The 26,352-nt window shown below is 37.7% G+C and overlaps 2 protein-coding genes across 4 annotated transcripts; both read left to right on the top strand.

Annotated features, from left to right (window-relative positions):
* Positions 1-1,450: 1,450 nt before the first annotated feature.
* tssc4 (tumor suppressing subtransferable candidate 4) lies at positions 1,451-4,690 on the top strand. Of its 2 annotated transcripts, XR_010912295.1 has the most exons (3): positions 1,455-1,545; positions 3,060-4,067; positions 4,190-4,690. XR_010912295.1 is itself a non-coding variant. In XM_067494935.1 (2 exons), exon 2 carries the CDS (start codon positions 3,097-3,099, stop codon positions 4,012-4,014), a length of 918 nt encoding a protein of 305 aa, XP_067351036.1. In that variant the 5' UTR covers positions 1,451-1,545; positions 3,018-3,096; the 3' UTR covers positions 4,015-4,690. The 2 variants fall into 2 exon arrangements, 1 of the variants encoding a protein (XP_067351036.1); XM_067494935.1 differs by having other exon boundaries at positions 1,451-1,545; positions 3,018-4,690.
* Positions 4,691-7,646: 2,956 nt separating this feature from the next.
* LOC137110467 (anoctamin-9-like) lies at positions 7,647-25,205 on the top strand. 2 transcript variants are annotated; one of them, XM_067495009.1, is made up of 24 exons: positions 7,647-7,930; positions 10,678-10,737; positions 11,378-11,500; positions 11,626-11,765; positions 11,937-11,986; positions 12,069-12,127; positions 13,159-13,238; positions 13,927-14,061; positions 14,388-14,484; positions 15,273-15,333; positions 15,411-15,493; positions 16,089-16,193; positions 16,565-16,729; positions 18,257-18,293; positions 18,435-18,546; positions 19,426-19,480; positions 19,575-19,672; positions 19,782-19,978; positions 21,624-21,776; positions 22,169-22,313; positions 22,407-22,529; positions 23,938-24,031; positions 24,740-24,852; positions 24,975-25,205. In XM_067495009.1, the coding sequence occupies exons 1-24, from the start codon at positions 7,910-7,912 to the stop codon at positions 25,006-25,008; spliced, it is 2,340 nt and encodes a 779-aa protein (XP_067351110.1). In that variant the 5' UTR covers positions 7,647-7,909; the 3' UTR covers positions 25,009-25,205. The 2 variants fall into 2 exon arrangements, with proteins under 2 accessions (XP_067351110.1, XP_067351111.1); XM_067495010.1 differs by lacking the exons at positions 7,647-7,930; positions 10,678-10,737; positions 11,378-11,500 and having other exon boundaries at positions 11,661-11,777.
* The last annotated feature ends 1,147 nt before the right edge of the window (positions 25,206-26,352 follow it).

Consider the following 26,352-nt stretch of genomic DNA (forward strand, 5'->3'; position numbering starts at 1 on the left):
TGTCAAATATGAGGAAAACAAAGCAAATTTCCGAAATGCTGCAATATAATAGTGCAATATAATATTAAAACGGAATACAAAAGTTGAAGTGCATTTTTAATTCATAATCAGTCCCAGTGACAGCCAAGAGAATTTACAGTCTTCAACCATTATCAGAAATATTCAGTTGAGCTGTTGAGTTGTACAATCTTGCAGTGGTGGGAATGAAAGACCTGCGTTAACGCTCCTTCCTACACTGAGGGTGTATCCGTCTGCCACTGAAAGAGCTGCACAAAGTCTCCACTGTCTGATTCAGCGGGTGCGAGGTATTGTCCATCCATCCACAGGTATTGTCAGCTTGGCAAACATCCTCCTCTCACCCACCCACTCCACAGAGTGCAGTGGGCAACCCAGGACAGAGCTGGCCCTACTTACCAACCTATTCAGTTCAGTTCTTGTACTGGTTAATGCTGCCCGAACCCCAGCAATATGTTGAGGTCTGCCAACAAGAACCACTACCTGAGATAGGGACCAATAACTTGTCCTATCCCCATCAATCAAATAATGAGAAAAAAGAAATAGGGTTAAATTGTTCATTGTTAATGTATTTGTATATATTTTTTTCAACACGGAACACAAGGGAAAGGCACAAGTTAGGGCTGTTAGTTAAATTATTACTATTATGTATTTCTTCATTTTTGAGGGCTTGCAGCAGCGCCCCCTCCAGCAGGTGGCGCCCTAAACTAGTCATTATTTTGAGATTGATCTCATTATTTTGATTTAGTAAGTCATAATTTTGAGAGACAGGATCATTATTTTGCTGCGGCAGAAACAGGCTTCCATACTTTTCCGATAGGACTTTGGGTTGATGTTTTCACTTTGACTTAGATTTTGCCTTGTACTTCACTTGTAAGCCGCTTTGGATAAAAGCGTCGACTAAATGACTAAATGACTAAATGTAAAGCTAAATGTAAGCGCAAAATAGAACAGATATGATTTTTTACATTAAAGATTTAAGTGCATAGGAAGTTGTGGAAGAATTCTGTTTTCAGCACTTTTTTGAATAGCTGCACAGTGTACGGTGTTTGGTGAAGAGCACAGTGAAGCATATGTCACCCTGCAGAAGCTTATATTTGGTCATCTTACCAAAAATCTGTATATTGATGGACCCAAGTACAAAAAGACAGCAAGAGACTGTTAAGTTCAAATAGGATTTTTCATTCTGAATTTTGATTACTGCAATCCCTAAAAGGCTTTAACTTCACAGAGAACCAGGAATGGTAAATCCAACACTGCTGTTATTTAGAATTAACGCATTTACTTCATTTATGTGCAGTTTGTTAAAACAGTCTGTCAAACACATAATAAGCAAAAATTTGGTTTTCGCTGTAGCCAGACTTAGTATGAAGTAAATTGCTTTGCAGGGACAGGTTGTTATCACAGCATGAAACCACTAGGAGGCAGCAGTCGTCTAGGTGACACCTAAAAAACTGTAGAAAAAGAACATGCTCTTCCTCTGGGGGTTGTGGTCGTGTTTTCGTTGTGGCATCAGTAGTGAACAGTCAGGTAAATAGGAGAATTAAGATAAACAAGTTATACAATATTGATATTGTTTGTGTGGAAGGGCAAATTATCATATAAGTTGTGACATGTGTGCTAAATTAGCTGAACTACAGCACTGTAAACAGTCTTTATCATTAGCATGCTAATGCTATTATATTACTATTGGCGTTTAGTTATTTGACACAGCAGAAATACGTCTGTGTAGATTAACATGTTGACTGGGATATTTCACCCATAACATCCCAAGACAAACAACACTTCTGCTGCGTGAGTGACTTAGTATAAGCTAGTTTTGTGGACTTCACACAAGTAATCTTAGTTTAATTTGTTCATAGGATGATTTTTCCGATATGTATTCCGTTACATGAGTAATTAGAATTCAAACACCTGTAGGTGAAACCTGTCTCCAGAGTATCTTTTGCAATGATTGTCTCTGTATAATGCCCATGTTTTTCTTTGATCCCTCTGCAGCTGCATCACTTTAGTGATTTCATGTACATCAGAACATCATTATTTATTACTGATCTTTACGCTGTATAGCTTTAAAAACACCCAATGTTAAAATCACATAGATGCAGTTATAGTGTCACAAGATGAATCAAAAGGCTTAACTGCATTAAAGATAGAAGAAGACCTAGATTAATGTTGGCTTGGGGTTCAGCATTATAAACCTATTGGGCACAAGTGCAGAGAGATGTGAAAAACAAAATCCGTAAAGGTTTATTCTGTGCATGTAAATCATAAAATATTCCAATCCATTGGGATTGTCATGTAATAAAATGGATGTAAGTCAAGAGTTGATGGGAAGCTAAATTACAACCCTAATTCCAAAAAAGTTGGTACGATGTTAAAACATACATTTAAGAATTCTTTTTTTCATTTTCCAAATCAATAATTTTTTACAGAATCACAATACAGATCTTAAAAATAATATTGAATCTTCCCTACTCACCTTTAGTCACTTGTTAACCAGTAACATGAATTAAGTTAATTATGTCATACAGCTCAGTTGTTGTCCAAAAACAATTTAAAACACACCAGCCAGACACACCACTTCACTGGATTTTAAATGTTTCCATTTCAAAACACGTGGCTGACATATGTTTTAATAATCATTTGGATTCCTTTATACTCCAGCTAATCAGCTGCACATGCCTAATAGCTCCTATGAAGTTATTGTGGCTTATCAGTTTAAACAGTATTTATGTCAATTAATGTTTTGGAATGATGAAATATTTCATCAGTGGAAATCTGTCACTCTCACCACTTTGCACTCCCAGAATAAAATTATATAGTCTTAATTTATAGCTATGTTGATGTTTACGCCATTGGCTGTTTCTAGTTTGACTGTTCTCTGCAATGCATTTCCAAATGAAAAAAAAAAAAAAAAGAACTGTTCTCTAATTAAAAAGCTATAATTTTTAATCTTTTTGACAAATTGACCATCTGTATGTCACAATAGTGTTGTTACTTAGACAACAGGTGATGCAGCAGTTGTCCCATCTCACTCTAACCAGGTTGTTGATGAAGACGAGCTTCTGAGTGACTTTAAAGATGTGTGACCAAAAAAATGATGAAGATTTAAATGAGCTGTCAGCCAGTGATGAATCTGAGCGTGAAGAACAGCCCAGTCGAGCCGCTTTTGACCCTGAGCTGGACCAAGATGAGGAAGATGATGATGATGGTGGTGGCGGTGGTGGGGAGTCTGGGGTTAGCGCTTCATTTCATCAGACATCCTTCAGTCTAAGAGGAGGGAGCTCAGCTTTCTCAGACCGCAGCCACAGCATCTTTAACTGCCTGGACAACATTACCAAAGTGGGCTCCTCCTCTCAAAAACAGGAGCACACTGCACATGGGGAGTTTATTCGGCCTCAGCCTCCACAGCCCAGCAGGAAGACAACCCATCCTCCGTCCACTGGCCCGACTCCACCAAAAAAGAGAGGAGTCCCAGACTACCTGGTGCACCCTGAGCACTGGACCCACTACAGTCTAGAGGATGTCACAGAGAGCAGTGACCAGGATAACCGCAGGGCTGCTTACCAGTTCCTGTCTAGTCTGCAGCAGGAGAAACAGAGCAATTCAGAACAGAGTGACATCCAGCAGAGGATGATCTTCTGCAGGCCAACGCGGCAGCCGAAGGAACAGACTGCAGATCAACTCTTACCTGTCAGTGAAAAGGAGAAGGGGATGCACCTAAGTCATCTGGAGGAGGAAGAAGGGGAGGAGGGCAGTGAGAGAGAGAAGATAGGAGAAAGAGAAACAGAGCGGAATGAAGAGAAGAATAAGGACAAAGATCAGGAGGAAGAGGAGACGAGAGCTGTGGGTCAGTCGGAAAAGGAGAAAGAGAAAAGGGCACAGAGAGAAAAAGGTGAGGATAAGGAGAAGATGGAACAAATCAACCCTGGCTTTTACTCCTTCAGAAAAGCAAAGAGTAAAATCTACAGGAAGAGTTCAAAGCAAGATGACAACTGAACACTCATCACTGTTTGGGCTACTGTAGAACACCTGTATGTCACTGCAACCAGGTGAGAAAGTAACATATCTGGCTGGCTACCTACAGTAGTCACCTAATTTTACAGTACATGCGGGGTCTGGGACTTTTGTCTAAAACTTTTTTGTTTGTTTTTATTTCTAAACCAACTCCTAGAGCTTCAAAGTTCACTTGGCGAAAGCCCCATCAACACTCCCCAGCTCAAATTGAGAAGCTGCTTCTGCCTGAAAGCAAACAGTTCCTTAGTTCATACCTTACTGTGGACTTTACCTACACATGTCATCATTGTAAACTGAGTATGCACTGAAAAGAGATTTTCAAGAAGATTAACATGTTTAAAATAATTGAGAAGAAACAAACAAATGCTAAATCTAAACTGGCCTGAAGATGGGGCAAAACCAGGGAAACATTCATCCATCCATTCAATATCTGTAGCCATTTATCCTGTTCAGGGTCATGGGGGGGACTGGAGCCTATCACAGCTGTTGTTGAGCAAGAGAGAGATCTGGGAAAGCATGTAGGTGTTAATTTTTGAAAACTCCCTGAAGCTGGACAGACTCATGAGGGACAGTTGACGCAGTGAGCTGAGATTTACCTTGATTTTATTTGTATGTCTTGTGAAGTAATCTCAGTCTTTAATAAAATACTTGATTTGTATTATGCTGCCTGTCATTGTTTTGGAAAACAACAAAATGGCTCATAAATAATATGACCAATGGTATAATATTTCAAATTATGTGATATGTGATGATAAACTGTATTTTTTTATGAAACGCATCTTTTTAAAATCTACAGCATTTTTACCTTGGTTAAAAAAAACAGGTGAATTTGCTCATTTTAACAAAAAGAATTCAACATTATAAACGAAGTTAAAATTTCTGGGTATTGTGGTAGATCGTAGAGATGTATATAATGAGGTGGGCATAGATGCTGGGTATCAATGTGTATTTAAGGAGTCAAACGCTGTCATCAGACAGAGAAGGAAGAGCAATTCTTTAAAACTCTTATTATCTAGCTGATTTCAATAAAGTGTCTAAAGTGTTTGCATTTATGTACAGTCTGGGGTTTGCATATGACCAAACAAATTGAATGGCCACACTGTTCAGACACTCCACTTTCACTCTGCAACTGGTGGTTTTAAAAAGGCAGTTTTGCGTGCGGCCTTTGGAAATGGTGATGTCACTGACTGTAAAAACTGTACTGTATGAATAGATAACAACGCCTGACCTTGTGTGTTTTTTTTTTTTGGTCAGATAAGATGGAAACCTCCTGCAGTTTGTTGTCATGACATCATGCTTATAAATGTAAAGAAGATTGTGTCTTTAAAAAGAAACTGTCCAATAACTCAAATAATGTTTTAGTTGTGTTGATATACTTGTTCTAAGAAGCCAGTCTGCTGCGTTATAATTGGAGAGCTCCTTACCTTCAAAATGGACTAATGTGAACACAAACCACATCATGACAATAATTTGATTGTTTCTTTAGTTGAATCAATTGTAAGCAAATTTTAAGTATAAACTATTACTTCCAAATAGAATTTGGGTTATTATGTGGAAACTATATTCTGATGGATGATTTGAGATAGAATTTAACATAAACAGTGGATATAGAAAATAATAACTCTCCTTGGAAGTTGTCTAATTTTTTTTTTTTTTTTTAACATTGAATCATGGTCAATTTAATTTGGCTTTTTTTTTTTTGACGGATTCACACAAAACTTCCATGGAAAAATGAAAACAGATCTGTACAAAGTGATCTAAAATAATGAAAAAAATTAAGATTTACCTAGAGTTTGTCAGAAGGCATGTGGGAGACTCTAAGCTCAAGCGGAAGGAGAAGGGTGAGAGCAAAAATGAGCTTAGTGGCCACTTGGCTGGATGCTATGACTGATAAAGAACCTGGGCTGCAGTTGTATCTAGAGTCCTCAGAGGAGTCATGGGTGTCATGTGCCTCCCTCACTAGTTTCCTTCCTGCACATTCACTCAGTTTTTAAGGACAAACTGCTCTAGGCAAATTCATGCATGTGCCATAATTCTTCCATTTCTTAAGAATGGATTGAACTGAACCCCAAGAGATATTTAGTGACCAGAAAATGTTCTTTTATCCATCCTCTGACTTCTGCTTTTCAATAATGTCTTCATAATAATCTCTCCACCAGGGATTATTTAGGAGAGTTACCTTAAAGGGGGGAGTCTGTATGCACTAACTTTTTGTCCTTTACATAACATTTAAAACGAATCCCTAGAACAGCTTTCTTTCACCTACGGAACATTGACAAAATTAGGAGCATTTTGTCTCAAAGTGATGCTGAAAACTTTCGGGATGCCCCAGTAACTCCCTAAAAATCCTGAAATTAATCCAAAATGCTGACTGGAACTAGTAAGAGAGATCATATTTCATCTTCACTGGCTTCTCTCCATTGGCTTCCCATAAAATCTAGAATAGAATTTAAAACCCTGATTATTACATAAAAATTATGAATGGTACTCCATCGTATATGAAAGACCTCATAGTTCCATATTATCCAAGTAGACCACTTTGATCTTAGAATGCAGGCCTACTTGTGGTTCCCAGAATTTGCAGAAGTAGAAGCCTTTAGCTATCAAGCTCATCTCCTGAGGAACCAGCTCCCAGTTCAGATTCAGGAAGCAGACACCCTCTCTACTTTTAAGTCTTGTTGGGTTTTCTCTACACATGTTTATGGTCTTCACTTTATTCTGTAAAGTGCCTTGAGATGACTTTGTTGTGAATGAGCGCTATATAAATAAAGTTGAATTAAATTGAATTGGATTTGTTTAAATTTTTTTACTTTTGATTTAACAGGTGACTATGTAGAGATGACTTTTCTTATTGCTGTTATTTAAGTATGACAATTAATAATTTCAACCAAGTTTAACTAATTATTTTTATGCAATCTTAATCTGTTACGTGACTGCAGCTGTCAGATAAATGTCTGCCTGGGTTTTCATTCACTTTTATGACTTTTTTCTGGCCATGTTCTGGATGTTTAAAAAAAAAACAAATCTAGAAACTTCAATGTATTACAGTTTACAATTGGTTACTAAATTTAGCTTTGTTACTTAACCTGAAAATATTTGTTTTCTGCTAATGTACTTTAAAACCATGATTTAGTATTTGCAGATTTTATTTGTATTTGCACACAGAGGTGGAATAAGTACTTTTACTTATGTAAAATTATCAATACTACAGCCTAAAATTACAATATATAACGTTTAAGTCCTGCTTTCAAAACGTTACTTAAGTAAAAATGTTTTAGCTCAAACAATTGCTGGAGTACCGCAAGTAAAAGTACTCCTCATGATGAATAATTCATATTAATCTCTACTACTGGATTATTATGATTGTTGCGTTATTTAAATAGTTATCAAATAAATGCTATGCATTAAAAGTACTATACCTCTGAAATGTAAATCAAGGTACTTTTTTCTGCTAATTATTGTTAAATGAAGTAAAGTACATCAAAACGTTCAAAACTGTACTGTAGCTATGTACTTTCCACCAGTGTTTAGACTCATCTTTCCCGCTGAACATGAACGCATCCGTTTTGGTGAATGGTGACGTCAGCGGCTCAAGGTGTTAATGGGCCGTCTTTTTTTTTCACATGTACATGCGAATACAAACGGTGCAGCGCTCGACTGTAAATATGCGGAAGTGGGGAGTCGAGCAGAGTTAACATTGATGAGATAAAACTTTGGAGTTTGTTTGTTGAGTTTGTTTTTGAGTCGTAACTGATACAGCTATATGGAAATGATGATGGACGTGATGGAGCTGTAACCTGTACGAAACCGACACAGTTGTTGGAAGTGGCGTTGACTTCTCATCGAACTTCGTGTCAAATCTGGGACAACCTCCAACATGTTCTTCAAGGACCGGGAGGTAAAGATTTTATTTTCTTCTTACTGGACTTTATTTGTACAAAATCTAAAAAAAAATTTCTTTAAGAATCATGTTCTTAAAAATTAACTTTAGTTGTATAAATCTCTGGGCGACCAGGGGACACTCTGAGTTCAGGCCCTGTTATTGCGCTGGTTAGAACATGTGATTTTACCTCCAAAATTTCATAGATGCCAAATATGGCTGTATTCTGGGGAAGAACTGTGCACATGTACAGATATGTAATACAACTAGTTGTCAAAAGTAATAGATTACATATAACTGTTTATTAAAAATAATGTTTCCAGTGCAGTACTTAGTTATTTTTGCTTTCTTGTTGCAAAGCTTCCCCACATAAGTCTCGGAAAACAAAATATCAGCCAGACATTTCTGAGGTGTTAAATGGCTCGTCAAGAATGTAGTCAAAATAATTATGGATTTTTTATCCATTATTCTACTCATTATTAGATTCATTCATTAGACTCATTAATAGATTATTCTTAAATGTGTAATGTTCACATATCTTTTTTTACCCACTAACACTCAAAATATTTAGTTTACTATTACGATACATATATAAGATTGAATCTGCATTTATCATAAAAGCAATGTATCAGTTATTAAAGACTCAATAGATGATAGACTGTTCTGCAGCTGAAACTGTAGGCCAATTAAACAGAGGACAGAGAGGAACTGTAGTTGAATGTGATAAGAGCTGTGTTTACATGGATCCAGAAATTCCACTGCTAATCAGATTAAAATGCAACATGTATCTCTGTTAATTGGAACAGATTCCCCTGATCAGAATGAGTTTTTAATCTAAATGAGTGGGGGGGGTTTATTTCTTTATTAATCTGATCAACAGGAAAGTAGCCAAAAGTAGCTACCACTTGATATGGTCATTTCTTTGTTGCTGGAATTTGTTTAAACTTGAAAATATGACTTAGGCCATTATTTTAAGAGGGTGATGGTTTGTAAATGCTCAGATCAGCATCCATTTAAACAGTTAAGTTAGAATCTCCAATCTGAATGATTTGAGTTGATCTGACTAAGGACATTTTGCCCATGTAACTGCAGCTCTCTATGGTGTGGACTCAGTAAATGGTCTGCACTTGTATAGCGCTTCTCTACCTATTCACCCATTCACACTCACAATCACACACACACTCAAACACCGATGGGGGAGCTGCTGTGCAGCTGGCCAACACTCACCGGGAGCAAATAATTCGAGTTCAGTGTCCCACTCAAGGACACTTTAACATGTGACCGGAGGAGCTGGGGATTAAACCAACAACTGTGAGATTGGTGGACAACCGCTCTGCCTTCCTGCACCACAACCTGTTTGTCACCAGTAGCAATTAAGGACACACCCATAATAAAGTTTCGCTGCAGTATCTATTGTGTATCCAGTGTATCTCACTGCCATCCCGGAATAGAAAGTATCTACTGTGTAAAAAGTGTCAGGGGAGTAAACAGGTTGTAGGACAAGTAGGAGATGAGCAGGTCTCGACGTGCAGGCTGCAGAATGTTAGAGAGACTGCAACTCTGTACTGAAAGCTGCTCGCAGGTGCCTCCCCTACATTTAGTTACAGGAGAATGAAAGGTCATACAGTGGTGACATATAAATGCATAGGCAGAATAGCTCTAACTATAAGCTTTATCAGAATCCAAGGTTTACTATATTCCAGTCTTGAAGTAACCTGATTTTCATCATCACTTTGAGACACTTTGATCTATGGGGCAGAAGCAGTGTAAGGGGATTTGGGGTCTGTTCAATGTCTCCAGAGGATCTATCTGTGACAGTTGTGGGGAGCATCCATGACAGTTACAATTTTATTTGTAAAGGAACTCATGAAGTGCTTGCAGCTTAGAGTTTAGGGAAACCTGGGCTCAAAAGAACTATAGCTCTTAGTCAACCTGGGTATAGTGCTGAAAGTAATCTGGGGTTTATCTTATTTTTATTTATTAATTATGAATACTCTTACATACAGACATTAGTTCTGGCACTACAGAGGGCTTTTTAAAATGTGTAATTTGACATCCAGGTTGATTGAGATTCTTCTAAACTAGTGTAACACCGCTTCCTTTCCAGCTTTTGTAATGCCTGCTTTCAGCTGGAATACCACAGAGGTCTTCTCTTCTGATGCACTGCCTTCTTTTTCAAAGGGGCAACAGTATCATATACAGGGAGGCTGCAGCATTATCAGCAAGAGAGTTAACTTGTATGCAAATGAGGATAAGGTGGTTATGGTGGTAACAAAGTAAACTATGAAGGAATCATTTATGTTTACCATTTAAACATTGTTCTCCGTTTCCTGTTTTCTTTGCATGTTTTCATGTTGGATTCTATCGTCTTAAACTTGTAATAAAGTCTGAATGACACAGGAAATTAATCAAGCAACATACTGTGTTATATTGTTTTTATTTATGTGTATATATTTATTTATAATTCACTACTCTTTCTGCAGCTATACAAAAACCGGCTTGTCATGCTGCCATGCTGGCATCCTGTTTTGAAAAAGAGGTTGCTAACTTCAATGGAATTGAATAGCGGTTACATAAAATAAAAAAAAAATTGTCTGATGATGTCTAGAACAAACTGTTCAAGACAGTTTAACCTCAATAAATGAATTCGACCAGTATCCCAAAAGAAAACCCACACACTCTCGGGAGTGAAAGTAACTGGTAGTTTTGACTGATTGTCTTACAAGCCACACTGTTATAATATTAACTTTATGTGTGTTTTATAGGAAGACACTGAGCTGTTGGAAAGGCAGAAGGATGGCACTCAGCCTTTACTTCCTGTAACAGTAAGAACCCACTAACCTTTTCTGTACTTCTTTCATGTGAACTTTTCATACATTACCAAGATAAGTGTGTGCAGACTGGAAGCAGGTCAGTTCATATGAAAGGCCTCTTTGACTTTGTGTTGAGACTGTCAAATATCTGATACACATACAAATGCAGTTTTATCTTCTTTTTAAGATAAAACACTAATTTCCATAGTGCATGTGTTTTATTGAAATTGAAGACTCTATGTACAGTTCAGTATTTCCCAACACCTAAACATTGTCCTTTATTAAATCTGTCAGGTGTCTTCATTGTTCTGCCATTGGAAAACAGAACATGATTTAAAATTTGAAACACTAGTGATAATAATCTGTACCGCTGATCTCCATCTGCAGTGAAAAACATCTCAACATATATTAGTCTGAACAGGTGGAACCTGAACCTGCTTCTTGGGACAGAACAGAGCTAATTTATTAAATAAGCAGGTCATGTATTGATGTCTAACTTGTAGTGAGGTGTAACAGTATGAGATGTTGAGATGTTGTATAAGTCACAGCAGGGCAGTAGTAAGTCTGATGCAGCTTTTTTACTTAAGAGATTGAAGTTTATTGTGTGTTTTAAGGATTAGAGTCCATTTTAACTCGGACTTTGTGTGTTCAGCCTGCCCAGAGGACCTTTGAATATGTGCTGGTGGCTCACAGTCCGGACCGTGACAAAGACCAAAAGGCTCAGAAACGGAATGCCTTCATTGAGCAACTCAAGAAGAAAAACATCTCTGTCACAGTGAGTCTGTAAACACTTTGACCTAACAGATAATGTAAATGACTGTAAAAATCAAAGATGACCTGTGTGTTGCTATATGTTTATGTATCGATGTGTATGTGTGTGTGTGTTTGTGTGTGTGTTAGAGGATTATCCATGAAAACAAAGTGTTCTTCGGCTTGCGTGCTCCAAATGAGATGTTGGAAGACTACCAATATCTGCTCAAAGTCTCTGACTCCTGTAATTCATCTGCAGTAGAGAATGCAGCCAATGCCCAGGCTGCCAGGTAACACATAAAGTTGGGTTCCTGGATGTAAAAGCTGTACTTCCGCACCACAGAAGCCTAGTGCACTTTATATTTGAAGATACAACATACGTCACAGTTTATAACTCTGCTCGGTCTGACCCTGCAGATTGACTTTACTTAGTTACAAATGTTGTGCGTTTGTTTCTGCAGAATCCGAATTATGCATTTCATCATTAATCAGACGTACCTAAACACAGGAGGTGAGTTTGCGAAGTTTAATAAAGTTTTAGTAATACGACAGAGCAGCCTTTCATGTACACGTGTTATGTTTTCTTCTGACAGAAAACCTGGATGAACTGTTGATGAAAAATGTGTTTGAAACTGGCTTCTGCCTCCATGAGGTGAGTCAGTCTTCGAATGACTGCTGAGTCCTTTAATGTGACTATCTGCTGATACTGTACAGTTACAGTAGCTTGTAGGTTATGCTGGAGAATTCTGAGGTAATCCAGAAAATATGTATGTTTACAATTATTCTGTCATAGCAAAAAACTGAACTATTTCAAAGGCCAAATTTCACCATCACACTTATATTAACGATAAGTGTATGTACATTTCTGACCACACAGAGCAGCAGAACAAATGACATGGTGATAAAATACAGTTATTGGGGATAAGTGATGAACTATTTTTTAGACCAAACACACATACAATTGAATATTGGTACAGTATAAAACCATACAGCATTTCTACCATAACAAAAAATACAATGGCCGTAATATCCTGACACCTGACTAATTTTTAGTTGTAGTGTTCATACTGTAGTACAGTCATTTTTAACCTTTTTACGAGTGTAGAGCTCTGTTAGGATGGAAATCCAGCTCAATGGTTGGCTTAATTTTTTTTTTTTGTTATCATAATAATTATCATTATTTAAATTATCTCCAAACGCCAAATATTATTCTCCTATTTAACCAGCTTTATCTTATTTTAACATCGCTGTTCAGTGATATCAGTATGATTGTATATAAGATGGCATCTGCATTCCCCAACAATATGACATGACTAAACTTTACGTTTTTCTATTGGCTAACAAGCAGTACATAGACACAATATCATACCCAGTTCTTTATACTATTTTTATAAATGCATTTCTGAAGTTATTAATGTAACAGCTGAAACATGATAAGTCTGAGACTCTTTGTTTTTAAAAAGCTGATTGGTCCAAATATTGATGGTTCTAATTCCAGTTTAACAGTTTAACCGTTCTTTTTGTTACAGCAAAAGCCATGAAATTGAACACAGACAACAGTTAGACACAGTGAAAAGCATTTTAGCCCAGATGTTTTAATGTAAATGTTGTTCTGGTTCTGTGATTTATCATAAACTGGTGTCTGTATGTTTGAATATATTTTGTTGTTTTAATTATTTTCAGAGAAAGAAGCAGAAACAGCTGAAAGAGAAGTGGGCTCAATGGTCTCATCTCTTTAAACAACAACCATTCAGCGATGTCAAGTCAGTGAATCCATGGCCCCACTGTACTTTCTGTTTGGGTGGGGTGGGGGTGCACTTACCCACAGTGTGTTTGCACTTTGTAAAACTATAATTTCAAAATAAAAATGAACTAGATGATATATATAATGTCTCACACACCTGAAGGCCAATGTTTTTATACTGTAGCTAATCTGATTTTAGAGGTGAGCCTTGTTCTTACAACCTCTCCTATTTCAGATATTATGAAATGTGGAAATGTGGATTCTCACTGAAACCCGTGGCCTCACACTCATTTTTTCAAATGAAAAGTAACAGAAAAAAGCGAGCCTCATTTCTGTGGTTTCGACCGTTGAGGACAGTCACATTGTCAGCACAGTTCTGGAGCAGTTTTGCATTTCATAGGACTCTACAGTTGTGGTACATACTAACTAGACATGGAGTAAGCGGCCGCTGATGTTAAAACTGGTTCTGAGGACAGTGACCGGTGTATCAGAGGAGTAAGAGTGGATTGAATTGATCCGTTCCCGACTGGTCTTATTTAGTAATTTATTCAGGATAGTTTTACTGAGAGGCCTTTTTTCTTTTTAGGGTTATACCAAGCACAGTTAAGTTTTTGTCTCATCCGATCAAAAGACTTTTAGGCAACTGCCAACTCAGAGGTCATGAAAAAGTTCAGGGTCTCTGATGCTGATGTGTTTCCTCCTCGCAGGTGCTACTTCGGAGAGAAGGTGGCTCTTTACTACCTTTGGCTTGGATGGTACACACAGTTACTGGTTCCAGCTGCTATTCTAGGAGTTGTAGTGTTTCTTTATGGACTTGCCTTTTTCAACACCAATACTCTCATGTGAGTCACACATAGATACAGTTTATTATACTTTTTTATTATACTGCTCTTTTGCATTAACATAACTGTATAAGAAAAGTCCTATTAAATGTAATTTCCCTGTAAAAATGAATGAATATATAGGCCTATGGTAGCATCACAACAAGATATTGTCCTCATTGATAAGCGGAGAATTCCATACATCCGATTTCAGGAGAGCAGTGAGAAGCCAGCCTTACCTGTTAATCGTGTTTGTGCAGAAAAGCATCGGCTGAGTGATTTGCATAACATGACTGACCTTTTATCTGCATTAAGTCTTGAATATTTGTCTGTATATGTTTCGTCAGTAAGGAGGTTTGTAACTCCAGCATCATCATGTGTCCACGCTGTGATTATAACTCGTGTCAAGTGTGGCGGCTGTCAGACACCTGCGCCTATGCGAAGGTAAACTTCTATCACCTCTGCTATTTGCCCGCGCTGCATCTGTCAGAATAAAACATTTGGGTTTAAGATCCAAATGTGAAAATGAGGTGAAAACCCTGGTATTTAATTCTAGAAAGATTAAACCACAGAGTACATAGAATCTTTTGTGTCAGATCACCTAAATTTTAAGTCAGCAAAAGTATTGGAAGAGACTGGCAGGTGGTTCTTGTTACCCTGTCCTTATTATTATTATTGTTGTTTTTTAAACAATAAGAATTTTAAATGACTAATTTTGGTTTTAGATGTGGGTTTGACCTGTGGCGACTGTATTTGTTATCAAAACATGATAAGTCAGTCAAGCCAATTGAAGAATTCGGAATGTCCTTAAATAGAAAGAAACCACCGATGTACAGAGCAACATTTACAGGTCAGACAAGAAAAACAGCAACAGCTGATGACAATACCAACAACCTCCACAATGCAGGAGTTAAGGTATCACAATCACAATCCATTTGAATAAAACGTCATGAGCTGAAACACTGATGTCATAGATCCACAATAGTTCCAGATCTGATACAAAAGGTGCTGTGTTGTGTGTGGCTCAGTGGATCTAGATTAGGCAAATAAAAGCTGAATTTCTATACTTGGGTCTCATCAATCTTTTGATCCTAAGTCCAAATGTCTTCATTGTACAGTGAAATCAAATTGCTTGGCTTTTCCAATACTTTTGGAAGTTTTTATTGTTTGTTTGATAAAATAGTTTTGATCTTCCCTCCTCATGTCCTCATAATGTGTTTCTATTCACACAGCTCAGCCATCTTTTTGATAATGAGGGCACTGTGGCTTTTGCTATGTTCATGGCAATCTGGGGTGAGTCATTCATCTGACCCATCTAATCTGATCCATTGTGAGTTCCTCTTTAGCTGGTTGTCTGTGTGTGTTTTCAGCCACTGTGTTCCTGGAGCTGTGGAAGAGACACAGAGCCACATATGTATCTAAGTGGAAGGTCTATAGCTGGTCTGAACTAGAGGTAATGCTGACGGCATGCTGCCCAACGTTTCCATGTCTCTGTTAATATTATGATTGTGGATAATACATTTGTAATGTTGATGCTAAATACAAAAAAAGAATCTTTTCTACTCAATTTTGGATGCTCTGACTAATCTAAGCCTGTGTCAGATATGTTATATTTATGCAACCAGCTTATCTCAGATCAAATTAACTGACTAATATAAGCAAGTTTTCATTTCCAGGTTTTGCTTAGATCAGCTGTGCCTAATTATTCACCTCCAAATGTTTTGGAACATCACAGCACTTACCTACTTGTTCTGATACTTTTTCTCAATTTAAATTTCGGTGAACTGGTAGAAAAGGCGCTATGTTCTATGTTGTTTAATATAACTGGATGTAAATACCATACATCCATCACCTGTAACCACTTATTTTGCCGTTGCGTTACTATTACTTAAATTACTTTGCAGTTAAACTCAAAGTTGTTACATGGAGTAACAACTCAGTACTTGTTACAGCTATTATTAAAGCACTTGACTCTTTGTGTGTAACGTAGCCTTAATGTGCAAGTTCAGTTTCTGTCTGTCTGTGTTTGTGTGTGCGCGCGTTGACAGGAGGAGCTGATTATGAACATAGTCAACGATCCAAACTGTAGACCAAAACAATTCAGGCATTCCTATCTGCGAAGCGCTCTGGTCCTCATTCTGGTAACGCTCATGGTAAGACACACAGACCGAACACTGTACACTGTAGAGTGATTTCTGTAAGTGTGTTGTTTATGGAGTTTAGTGGGTGTGGTATGCAACAGGACTATAAGCACTACCTGGTAAAAATGTTTCTCAGGAAATATCTGAGAAGAGATTTAAAGTGATCGTCACAGGAATGTTCAACAACGTGTGTATGGCTAAACTGAAACAAAGTCAAAAGATGACTTCAAACTCCTTATTTGGGAACTTAGTGCAATTAAAAAAAACAGAAATCAACATAAAGGAAGAATCTAGCAAAAGAAGATGAAATAAAGCATGTGGATGGACAGCAGCAGTATAAGCAGTAAGGAGCAGTAACATGTCTGTGTGTCCTTTTGTTCCAGCTGATGCTGATCATCGGAATCGCTCAAGCTCTGGTGGTGTTCCGTGTCATTGCCACCCCTCTTTTGTCTACGGGCAGTTGGGAGTTTATCAGAAACTATGCCAACCCTGTGGCTGTGCTGATTGGAGCTGTGCTGCACTACATCACCATCCAAATCATGACACGGGTACATTTTCTCTACCCATATTCTAGCTTGTGAACATTAATAGCAGACATTGTACCATTTTTTTACAGAGTGCTGGTTATGTCCTGATGTTATTTTAGATATTTAGATATAACATGCGATCGTTAACATGTAAATACATGAATACAGTAGCTCTTAAAAGTTTGTGAATTGTTTATAAATTTCTCTATTTCTGCATGAATATGACTTAAAACAGCATCAGGCCCTCAAAGGGAGCCCAATTAAATACTAAAAACAAAAAACAAAAGAGCTTTGGGGTTAGATGAAGATGATACTGGGGCAACAAATGATTGTGTCTGCATGGTGTCATTTAAAATCTGAATCATACACATTGAAAACCAGCTTTGTAGAAATATTGTACATCACACTCAACTGTCTGGCTGCTGCCCAGAGCTATGCTGAGAGTATGCAGAGTGGTATTGAGTATACAGATTCTGTGGATGGCATCTATTGAAGTTATGAGTCAAAGGACTTCTCTAGCAAAGTCAGATCTTGACAACATAGGTTTGTAGAACGATTTCCCGACTCAAACTAAACAGATTTCTCTCACCACTGTTAACCTGTCCAGGAATAGTCGACCTATAGAGAGTCACTGCTCTCCAAAAAGAACATTTCTGCTCAGTAACACCTGTGAAAACCATTGTCTGTAAGCAGTTTGTCTCTGCATCAACAAATACAAGTTAAAACAAATATTTATTTACCATTTAGAAATGCTGCTGCCTTCTCTGAGCTTAATCCTCTGTAAGATGGACTGTTGTCTAAGTCAAAATTTGAAATTCTTTTCGAAAATGATGGATGCTAAAAGTAAGGGGGGGTGATATCACTTCAAAAGTCAGCATTACAGCTACAGTATGTAGAGGATTGATGTGGAGTCTGATTTTAGGGCTAGTTAAAATTTTACACTGTAGCTTGCAGCAATGAAACAACATACAGGCTTGGGTGCAACAATGCGGCCATCCAAACAACTTCTTTTCTGGAAAATACCTTATTCAGCACACAATGCCAAACCACATTCTGCATGTTCTGTATGATTTTTTATTTTTCTTTACCACACAACACTCAGCAGTGAAGAAACTAAATTGCTCTAGTCCTCACTTTCTTTACAAAAAGTGACATAAAATACTGTAGGAAGAGGGAAACAGGACAAATAACATGGTTCCCTCCAAAAGCACTGGATTTGCAAGTTTCTGTTTATTTGTTTCTGCTGTACATCGAAGACATTATAATCTTTTTACTTACTTAAAAGCTGATACGAAACCTTTTATTGTATGTAAGGTGTAAATACCATGGAGTAAAAGCTGAAATTTTGAACTTTGGTCTCAAATCTGTATTTTGATCCCTAACAAAAATGTCTTTCAAGTTACAGAAAAAAATGCTGAATTAACCTTGCTCTTCCAATACTTTTGGAGGAAACTGTATATTAACAGATTTATGCTTCTCTAAAAGTCTACATGCCAGTGATATAATATGTATCAAATCTCTTTCTCATCCCTTCAACACCACCTGTAGGTAAACAGATGGGTTTCCCTCAAGCTATGTGAACTAGGTGAGTATCAGGATGTGTGCTTTATTCAATATGCTTAATTCAGCATACAGATCAAAACCTAATTTTAGTTAATATATAAATGCAATTCTGATCTTTTATTTTTTTTTCTCTTTTGTTTTGGTGTGGTGTCTGCGTATTTAGAGGAGACAAACACATTTGCTGCCACAGAGAGGAGTTTCACAGTGAAGATGTTCACCTTCCAGTTCTTCACTCTCTTCTCGTCCCTCTTCTATGTGGCCTTCTTCCTGGGCAGGTACTCTGCGTATGTGTGTCTGTGTTAAAAATATATTCCTTTTTTTTTTTAGAATAGTAACCACATTAAATCATCAAACATGTTCTTTTGAAATTTTCTCATCACAATAAAGTCTGATGTATTATAGGGCTGCCTCATTGCTGCCTCAAAGTCAAAAACAGCTAAGGACACCGCAAGTCAACTCACATTTAGTTAGTCCAGCCACTGATTTAGTTAGCTGCATCAGGAGCAAGACGACTGATGGAGATAGTGTGCTGCATAATGCTGGACAGGATGAGGCAGCTAATCAGGAAAGGTGCTCTGAGATGCATTTGGATATTTTTTTTGAGTGAGCTATGACCGGGACAGACTTTCTGACTGTTTAGAAATGATGACGACAATGATGATGATAATGTACCATCACAGCTAATGAACAAAGACATCTTAGGTAGAATATGAGACATTCAAACAGCTAACAGAGTTGCTTGCATCAAATTCAAATAGCAAATACTTTTCAAAAACCAATAAACTTTTGCAGTTTCAAGTAATTATTAATGACAATCAAAATTAAATGATTTGCAAATTTGTAAATTCTGTTTTGATTTACATTTTACACACCCTACTGGCTTTTTTTACAGATGAGGTTGTTTATAATTGCAGCAATACAATCTCTAATGCTGTTTCCACTTCAGTCCAAAAAAATGAACAGAAGGAGTGAATTCCTGTCAATACACTACTTAAGAACACACAGATATTTATTTCTACGCTTGCCAACTCTGAAATACAGTAATATTCTGTGTTCACATGTAAAACCATTAAGGACATAACACTAGTATCCACATTTCAGTTCAGAGGGCTAAAATGCAGATTGTTGATGTAATGTTGTTCTTTTTTTCACAGGATAAATGGCCATCCAGGAAACTATTCTCGCATTTATCGGTGGAGATTGGAGGAGGTAAGGTTCACTTACCTAGTTTTAAAATGTTCAATTAGCCTTTCTGCAGTGTGGTACTGTACCAACTTTCAGATGTGTTCTGAATGTCTTGTAGTGTCACCCAAGTGGTTGTTTGACAGACCTATTCATCCAGATGGCTGTGATCATGATGCTTAAACAGACTCTCAACAACATCTTTGAGTTCAGTGGCCCGTGAGTGTGTTGTGTTTTTATTGAACATCTTTGTGTAAGGCAGCAGGCAGTAGGGTAAATCTTGACCTTATGACCAATGTCTATCTCACACTGTAAATATGTCTTCCAGCTGGTTAAAGAGCATTCTGGGCAAGAAAGCAGCAAAGAAGCTGGAAAGGAAGTGTGGTCACTGTTACAGAAAAGCCTGCAAAGACGAACGGGGCTGTGTTGAACCGTGTGACATCTGCAAACTTCGAGACTGGCTGCGTAACTACCATCTGGCCAGCACTGATAGTTTTAGCTTGTTCAACGAGTTCCTAGAGATGGGTAGGTCCACGGACAACCCCTTGACCATCACACCAGTTGCGTTATATACACTGGGGTTGAAAAGCCTGAGACCATTAGTAATACATTTCTTTTTTTTATTTGTTTTGAATTACACACAATAGTAGCTGAACATTTGAATCTCTGAAAGATGTACATGAATTCATAAGTATTCCGCAAGGTTGAGGTCAGGACACTAGGTAGGAAAGTCAAAGTCAAAGTTCAAAGTCTTCTATCTCCATACCTCTTCCCTGGGTTCTAGCTGTTTCTATCCTTTCCACTAGAGGACTCTGGTGTCTCACCTCACATCTCTGTTTGTATCTCTGATAACTCTGCTTGCATGAGAGAAAGGCATATTAAACAAAATCTGTCTAAGTACTGGTCTTTCAAGCCAAACCTTCCACTGTCCACAGAAATCTGGGTGTCATTATTGATGACCAACTAAGCTTTATTGACTATAACCCACCTTTCTGAATATGCCACCCGCCACTTCATCCATGCACTAGTCCTATTTCTCCATGACAACTTTAATATCAAACAGTGTAGGCTTGCACAATCAAACCTTTCCTCATGATCCAAAATGTAGCAGCACATCACATGGCTGTTCAAATGTCTGCATCGGTTTGAAGTAGCTGCCCTTGCGATTTTTTAAAGATTTGACATTTGCAACTCGCAGCAGCTGAAAAGCACCTTCCTACCTGAACACCCTCATCCATATCTGCAATCCCTCCTGCTTACTGCACTCTGCCAATGAACAGCATCTGGTGGTCCCTACAGTACACAGCAAAAGGTCCCAAGCAAAGCTCTTCGGCTCAGTGGTTGTACAATGGTCAAACAATCTTATCTAATTCTGCATGCAGAAGCATTCCAACCCATGTAGCACCAAACAATAAAACTTTAATATTTACTGCTTTTGTACTGGTGTTTAGTCTGGTGGAGAACATAGTAGAACAACAGTCAGTTAACACAATTATTTCATTAGCACCACAGACTGCATCTTGCAAAATTAGCATAGGTAATAACAAACAGCTCTATACAACAGTTGGAACAAAAATATATCACTTTAATTAAGGAGAATTTATTGCCGGGCTGTTGTACACAAATCAGACATAACATTATGGCCACCTGTGCAATTTAATTCACTTCCAGTACAGTGGTTCTGCCATGAATTCTACATTTGCAAGGTTGTACTCTCACTTTTCTTAAGTTTACCAGAAAAGTGTTAATTCTACTCTCTATTTTATTATTGAGATCAAAGTGGGTTGAATGAAGTGCATTATAAGAAGAGGGGGTTTTAATTTTTTGGCCATCTAATTTAAAATGAATGAGGTGATTCACATAATGAACTGCAAACTGAATGTGTTAAAATACACTGATATAGGTCTAGACTACTATTACATAGTGTATATCTATATAAATGCCTTGGACCTAATCATACACCTTGACATTTTCCACATTTTGTCACATTACAACCACAAATGTAAATGTTAGTCGGATTTTATGTGATAGACGAAGTGTCACATAATTGTGTAGTGAAAGGAAAATGATGAATGGTTTTCAAAATTTGTGACAAAGAAGTATCTAAAAAAGTCAAGCACTTGAGAATGTTCTTTCCTTTTAACACTGACTTACTTTCTGTGCTTTCTAGTGATCCAGTTCAGTTTTACTACCATATTTGTGGCAGCGTTCCCCCTCGCACCCCTCCTGGCATTACTCAACAACGTCTTTGAAATCCGTTTAGACGCAATTAAGATGGTTCGCCTTGAACGCCGCCTGGTTCCCAGGAAGACCAACGATATCGGCAAGTGCTGTGTTTGTTTCTGTATTTGTCAAAGTTGCTTCTGTGCAGAAAACTTACTTGTGATTAATTTCACTTCACTAATTGTTTCAGTAATACATGAGAATGTCAACTGTCAAGAGTCAAAGCCAACAGTAAAAACAAATCTCAAACCATTCAAACCACAACTTTATAATATGAATGTTATTTCTGCTGGTCCAGCCACCTCCGTTAAAAAGAGTTGGAACTTAAAGAGAAGTATCTAGTTTGTCACATACACATTGGTCATTGATTGTTTCTTTGCGCTGCTTCATTTTAGGCCCTATATTCAAGAATCAAAGTCACAGTATGTTTATAACTATAATATAACCTACATACTCTCTTCTTTGTCTAACAGAAGCATTTTCTCTCTACAGGTGTGTGGACGAAGGTTTTAGAAGCAGTCGGTGTGTTGGCAGTGATTGCTAATGGATTGGTCATTGGAATCACATCAGACTTTGTTCCACGTCTCGTCTATCGTTATCGTTATGGCCCATGTGCTAAAGGAATCACCGACACACAGTCAGTCATGTTTCAACCAGTACAAACACCTAATAACACATCAGCGGAGATGTTCCTGTCCTGTGTCTCACCATTCTTTTGTTCCTGTTACAGCTGCATGAAGGGCTACATTAATGATACTCTGTCCATGGCCTTTCTGAGTGACCCAGCAGTTAAAGTGGGCTTTACTGAAAATCAGATGATGTTGCAAAATGGGCCAAAATTCACATCATGCAGGTAACTCTACAGAGCCATGTTTACCAATGAAAATAAAGCCTTAACTTAAAAAGAAAACTTTGGCATGGAAACAACTGTACTGAAGCCACTATTCCAGCATATTTTTTTGACTAAAAACACAGAGAGTTCCAGATTTAATGCAGTAAACCACCACTGTACCCCAGATGCCAGAACCTCTCAGCAGACAGTGACTCAGGAAGTGGGATATTCTCTATTCTTAGTATGCAAATCACCTTCAGCCCCTCCCCTAAAAGCCGTACCCTTCACACAAAAAATGTTACAGAAACCTGTAGCTAAAAACCTTACTGAAAAATCCTCATTGAAAAGCTTGAAATTCAAATAGAAAAGAATATATGAAAGAAATAGACTGCAAGTGCATGATGTGTGCATGAACGCGCGTGCTTGTGTGTGTAGTTGTTTATTTATTCAAAGCTTGAATGCTTTTAATCCCAGTGTTTTACTTTTATGTTCACCTTTTTCAGTAGCTTTGTTTCCAATGCCAGACAATAAAAGTGCTGTTCCGTCTTCATATGAGTCAGTCCTAGTCCTGCTCTGCTTGCTCCAGTGCTGAATTGACATCATGTCAGTTAAAAACATTATTTCATGCAGCTGAGTCAAAAAGAAAGACATTTAAAGCAAACTTCAACTTAGAATTTGCAGTTTGGAGATGTCAGTACTTTCTAGCAGTATCTTCCGACTGAATGGTTTGTAAAGATGTCAGCATGTTATAAAAGTGCTACAAAACCATACTCACCAGCAGTTAAAGAGTAACTTTGGTAATTTTTCAAAATTTACTGTCCACAAAGCCAGCATTGAATCTATTTTACTCACATTTGGTCGCTTGTCAGTCTGCAACCTGTAATGCTTGTCTCTTTGTGCCACAGACCTCCATTGTTGTCCAAAAATAATAAAAAACACATTAGGCAGACACACTGCTAAACTGGGTGACATGACCTGGATTCCTGCCTTAATTGTTCACGAAAAAGTCCAGACATGAAACATCCAATGTCCTTTGAAAAAAATAAGTTAACCTAGAGGGCGTCCTTAATAAAGACAAGAAAACCTTAAGCAGATTTCATTTTTCTAGTGATTGATATTTTATGTAGAAAGCCAGGTCATTCTAAAAGGTTTACTTAATTTTTTTGAACTGTGTGCTTTGTTCATAAACCTAATTTCAATATTATAACAAGAAATATGCAAGTTTGTACCTAATGCGATATTAGTCTTGTTAACTGAGCTACAGTAGGTAGGTACTGTGAGCAGGTAGGCTGCAGCAACATAACCACATAAACAGAAGGCGGCTATGGGACCTACTTCCCTCTTTCACCTGTTCTGCTGACTTCACATACAGTCAGATAGAGTTGTTTCTCATGTGTTAAAACAAAAAAAATGTTTGTCATATGTGCAGATACAGAGACTACAGGAATCCTGAAGACTACAGTCTGACATCTCAGTTCTGGTTGGTCCTTGCTGTGCGATTTGCCTTCATAATCCTGTTTGAGGTTTGTACCCTGTATGTATGTACATATCTATCCAAAAGTATTGAAACTGTGAAGCTAATTCCTTTATCATTTCCATAGACTGAAAACATTTGGGTTTGACATCAAAAATTGCCCGACAGGTGTGTTTTGTTGCGCAGGTGTGTCCTATGGCATTGATTATTCATATAATAAATAGCACTGAATGTCTACACTCAGTTAGACATGGTGAGAAGAAGTCAGAAACATTGTACGAGATAGAAAGAAAGACCCTAAAACAAGTATTTGTGACACCAGCAACCACTTGCAACCAGGGCAGGAGTGAAGGTATCGTAATCTACTATTAGCAGAAGACTTAATGAAAAAAAGTACATCTGTGAAACACAGTGGAGGTAATGTGATGGCTTGGGCTTGGACAGGCGGATTAATCTTCATCGATGATGTAACACATGATGGGAGCAGCAAAATAAACCCATAAGTCTACAGAAACATTCTGTTCCAATAATTTTGCTCACAAGAATAATGAGTGGGTTCAAACAAATGGTGCTCGCTGCTAAGTTGTTGTAAAGACCCAAATGATGTCAAACCCAAATGTTTTCAGTCTACAGCAAAAATAAAGAATTGGCCTCACTGTTAGAATACTTATGGAGGGGAATCCAAGTGAAAAAGTGTTGTTCGGTGAAAGTGATGAGCTCAGTTAAATAGCTGTGTTGTGTGTGTGTGTCTCCACAGCATGTTGTGGTGGTGTGTAAGTTTATAGTTGCGTGGTTCGTTCCTGACAATCCCACCAAGGTCAAGAATGATAATCTGCATGACAAACTGGAGCGTCTGCAACAGGAGTACCAGTAAGTCAGCTGAAACATAGGGACATTTTTCAGTCAGTGCATTTAGTTGGACCTTTTTACAAAATCTTACCAGAGTGGGACCATAATATATATTGTATGTTTCTTTGTACCTGTTATTTCAGAGAAAGAAAGCGCAGCAGATCAACAGACGTTTGACCTCTCATACGTGACCTCCTATCTTCTCCCTCTGTGTGACCCAGGAAAATGGATTCTTATTTTTGTCATTTATATTTTCTATGAAACTATGAATCTAGACTTTTGGTTTTGTAATTTCCTCCTGTTTACATGTCAACACAAGACAACCTTACTACATGCAACACACTACCAATTTTTGTATTAAAATTTTAAAAATATTTTTTGTCATTTCATTATGTTAAATGAAATAATGCGTCTGTGAATAATGAATAGTTGTTGTTGTTCCAGGAAGCAGGTTAACTGGGGTATGTGGTATAAAGGGGACAGACTACACAAATTCACAGGATATAAAACCCAAGTATTTGCACATTTAGGAGAGAGAGAGGGGCAACATAAACACAGGGGAGATAAAGATGCAGGTGGACAAAGGTCCAGATCAAAATACCCACAGACAGGAGAGACAGACAGGTCCAAAGCCAACTAATGGTTCACAGTAAGTAAAAAGACGACAGGAAGACCATGTGCTCAAGAAATGCAGCGTTTTTCACAAAGTTAACAAAATCTTGTCAGCATGACAACATGGGCAATAACAAGCAGTAGGTTTAATAGATTCGATCTCACTAGGACCAACCTGCTGCCCAGGGATTGATAACAGGTATCAATTTAGTGCAATAACTCCGCACCACTTGGTGCTAAAAGCGATGATCTAGCTCGAGCTCGACCTCTACTGGGGTGCATTAGGTACCGCAACCTGCTGGGTAGCATCACACCTATGGAGCCGGGTGGGGGCCATGAGTTTTGTCATTTTGAAAGAAAAAACCTGTTTTCAAAAACCAACAATTTGACAGTGAAAAGTGTCATATTGGTCTTAAAACCTGAAAAACATTAATAAAACAACAATAATAACCATTAATAAAAATATTTGCCTTTTTATTTTGATTATTTTTTTTTAGCAATTTCCTTCTCTTTATAAATGTTGAACAAACTGAATTTCATGAAAATATCCTGTGACAACAGCAATAAATGGTCTGCACTATATAAGTGCAGACCATTTATTAATGATGACTATCGGTGAACAATTTCAATAATTAATCGTCCTCCTTTTGGTGGTTCTTAAAACATTAGCTACAGTAAGTAAGTAACACTACAAAGGACCAAACAAAGTGCCTTGAGATGGCTTTGTTGTGAATTGGTGCTAAAATAAGAGTTGAATTCTGTGAACACGTTTACATTTATTCCAAATGCTCTGCACAGGCTGATGGGTTTGTTGGTTTTGCATTTGGTTGTTTGGATGAGGAGAGAGTAGAGAAACGGTTGGCTGGACAAACAATACAAGAAAGGCAGTGCAGAAAAACATATTTGCTC

Source organism: Channa argus, chromosome 2 (assembly GCF_033026475.1).
Source record: "Channa argus isolate prfri chromosome 2, Channa argus male v1.0, whole genome shotgun sequence".
Taxonomy (NCBI): Eukaryota; Metazoa; Chordata; class Actinopteri; order Anabantiformes; family Channidae; genus Channa; species Channa argus.

Bases quoted from the DNA above. Each gene is read 5' to 3' on its own strand.
- tssc4 (XM_067494935.1), top strand. From the start codon at position 3,097: ATGTGTGACCAAAAAAATGATGAAGATTTAAATGAGCTGTCAGCCAGT.
- LOC137110467 (XM_067495009.1), top strand. From the start codon at position 7,910: ATGTTCTTCAAGGACCGGGAG. The intron at 14,062-14,387 runs GTGAGTCACACA...ATGTTTCGTCAG, and splicing joins TTCAACACCAATACTCTCAT to TAAGGAGGTTTGTAACTCCA. The intron at 18,547-19,425 runs GTACTCTGCGTA...TTTTTTTCACAG, and splicing joins GTGGCCTTCTTCCTGGGCAG to GATAAATGGCCATCCAGGAA.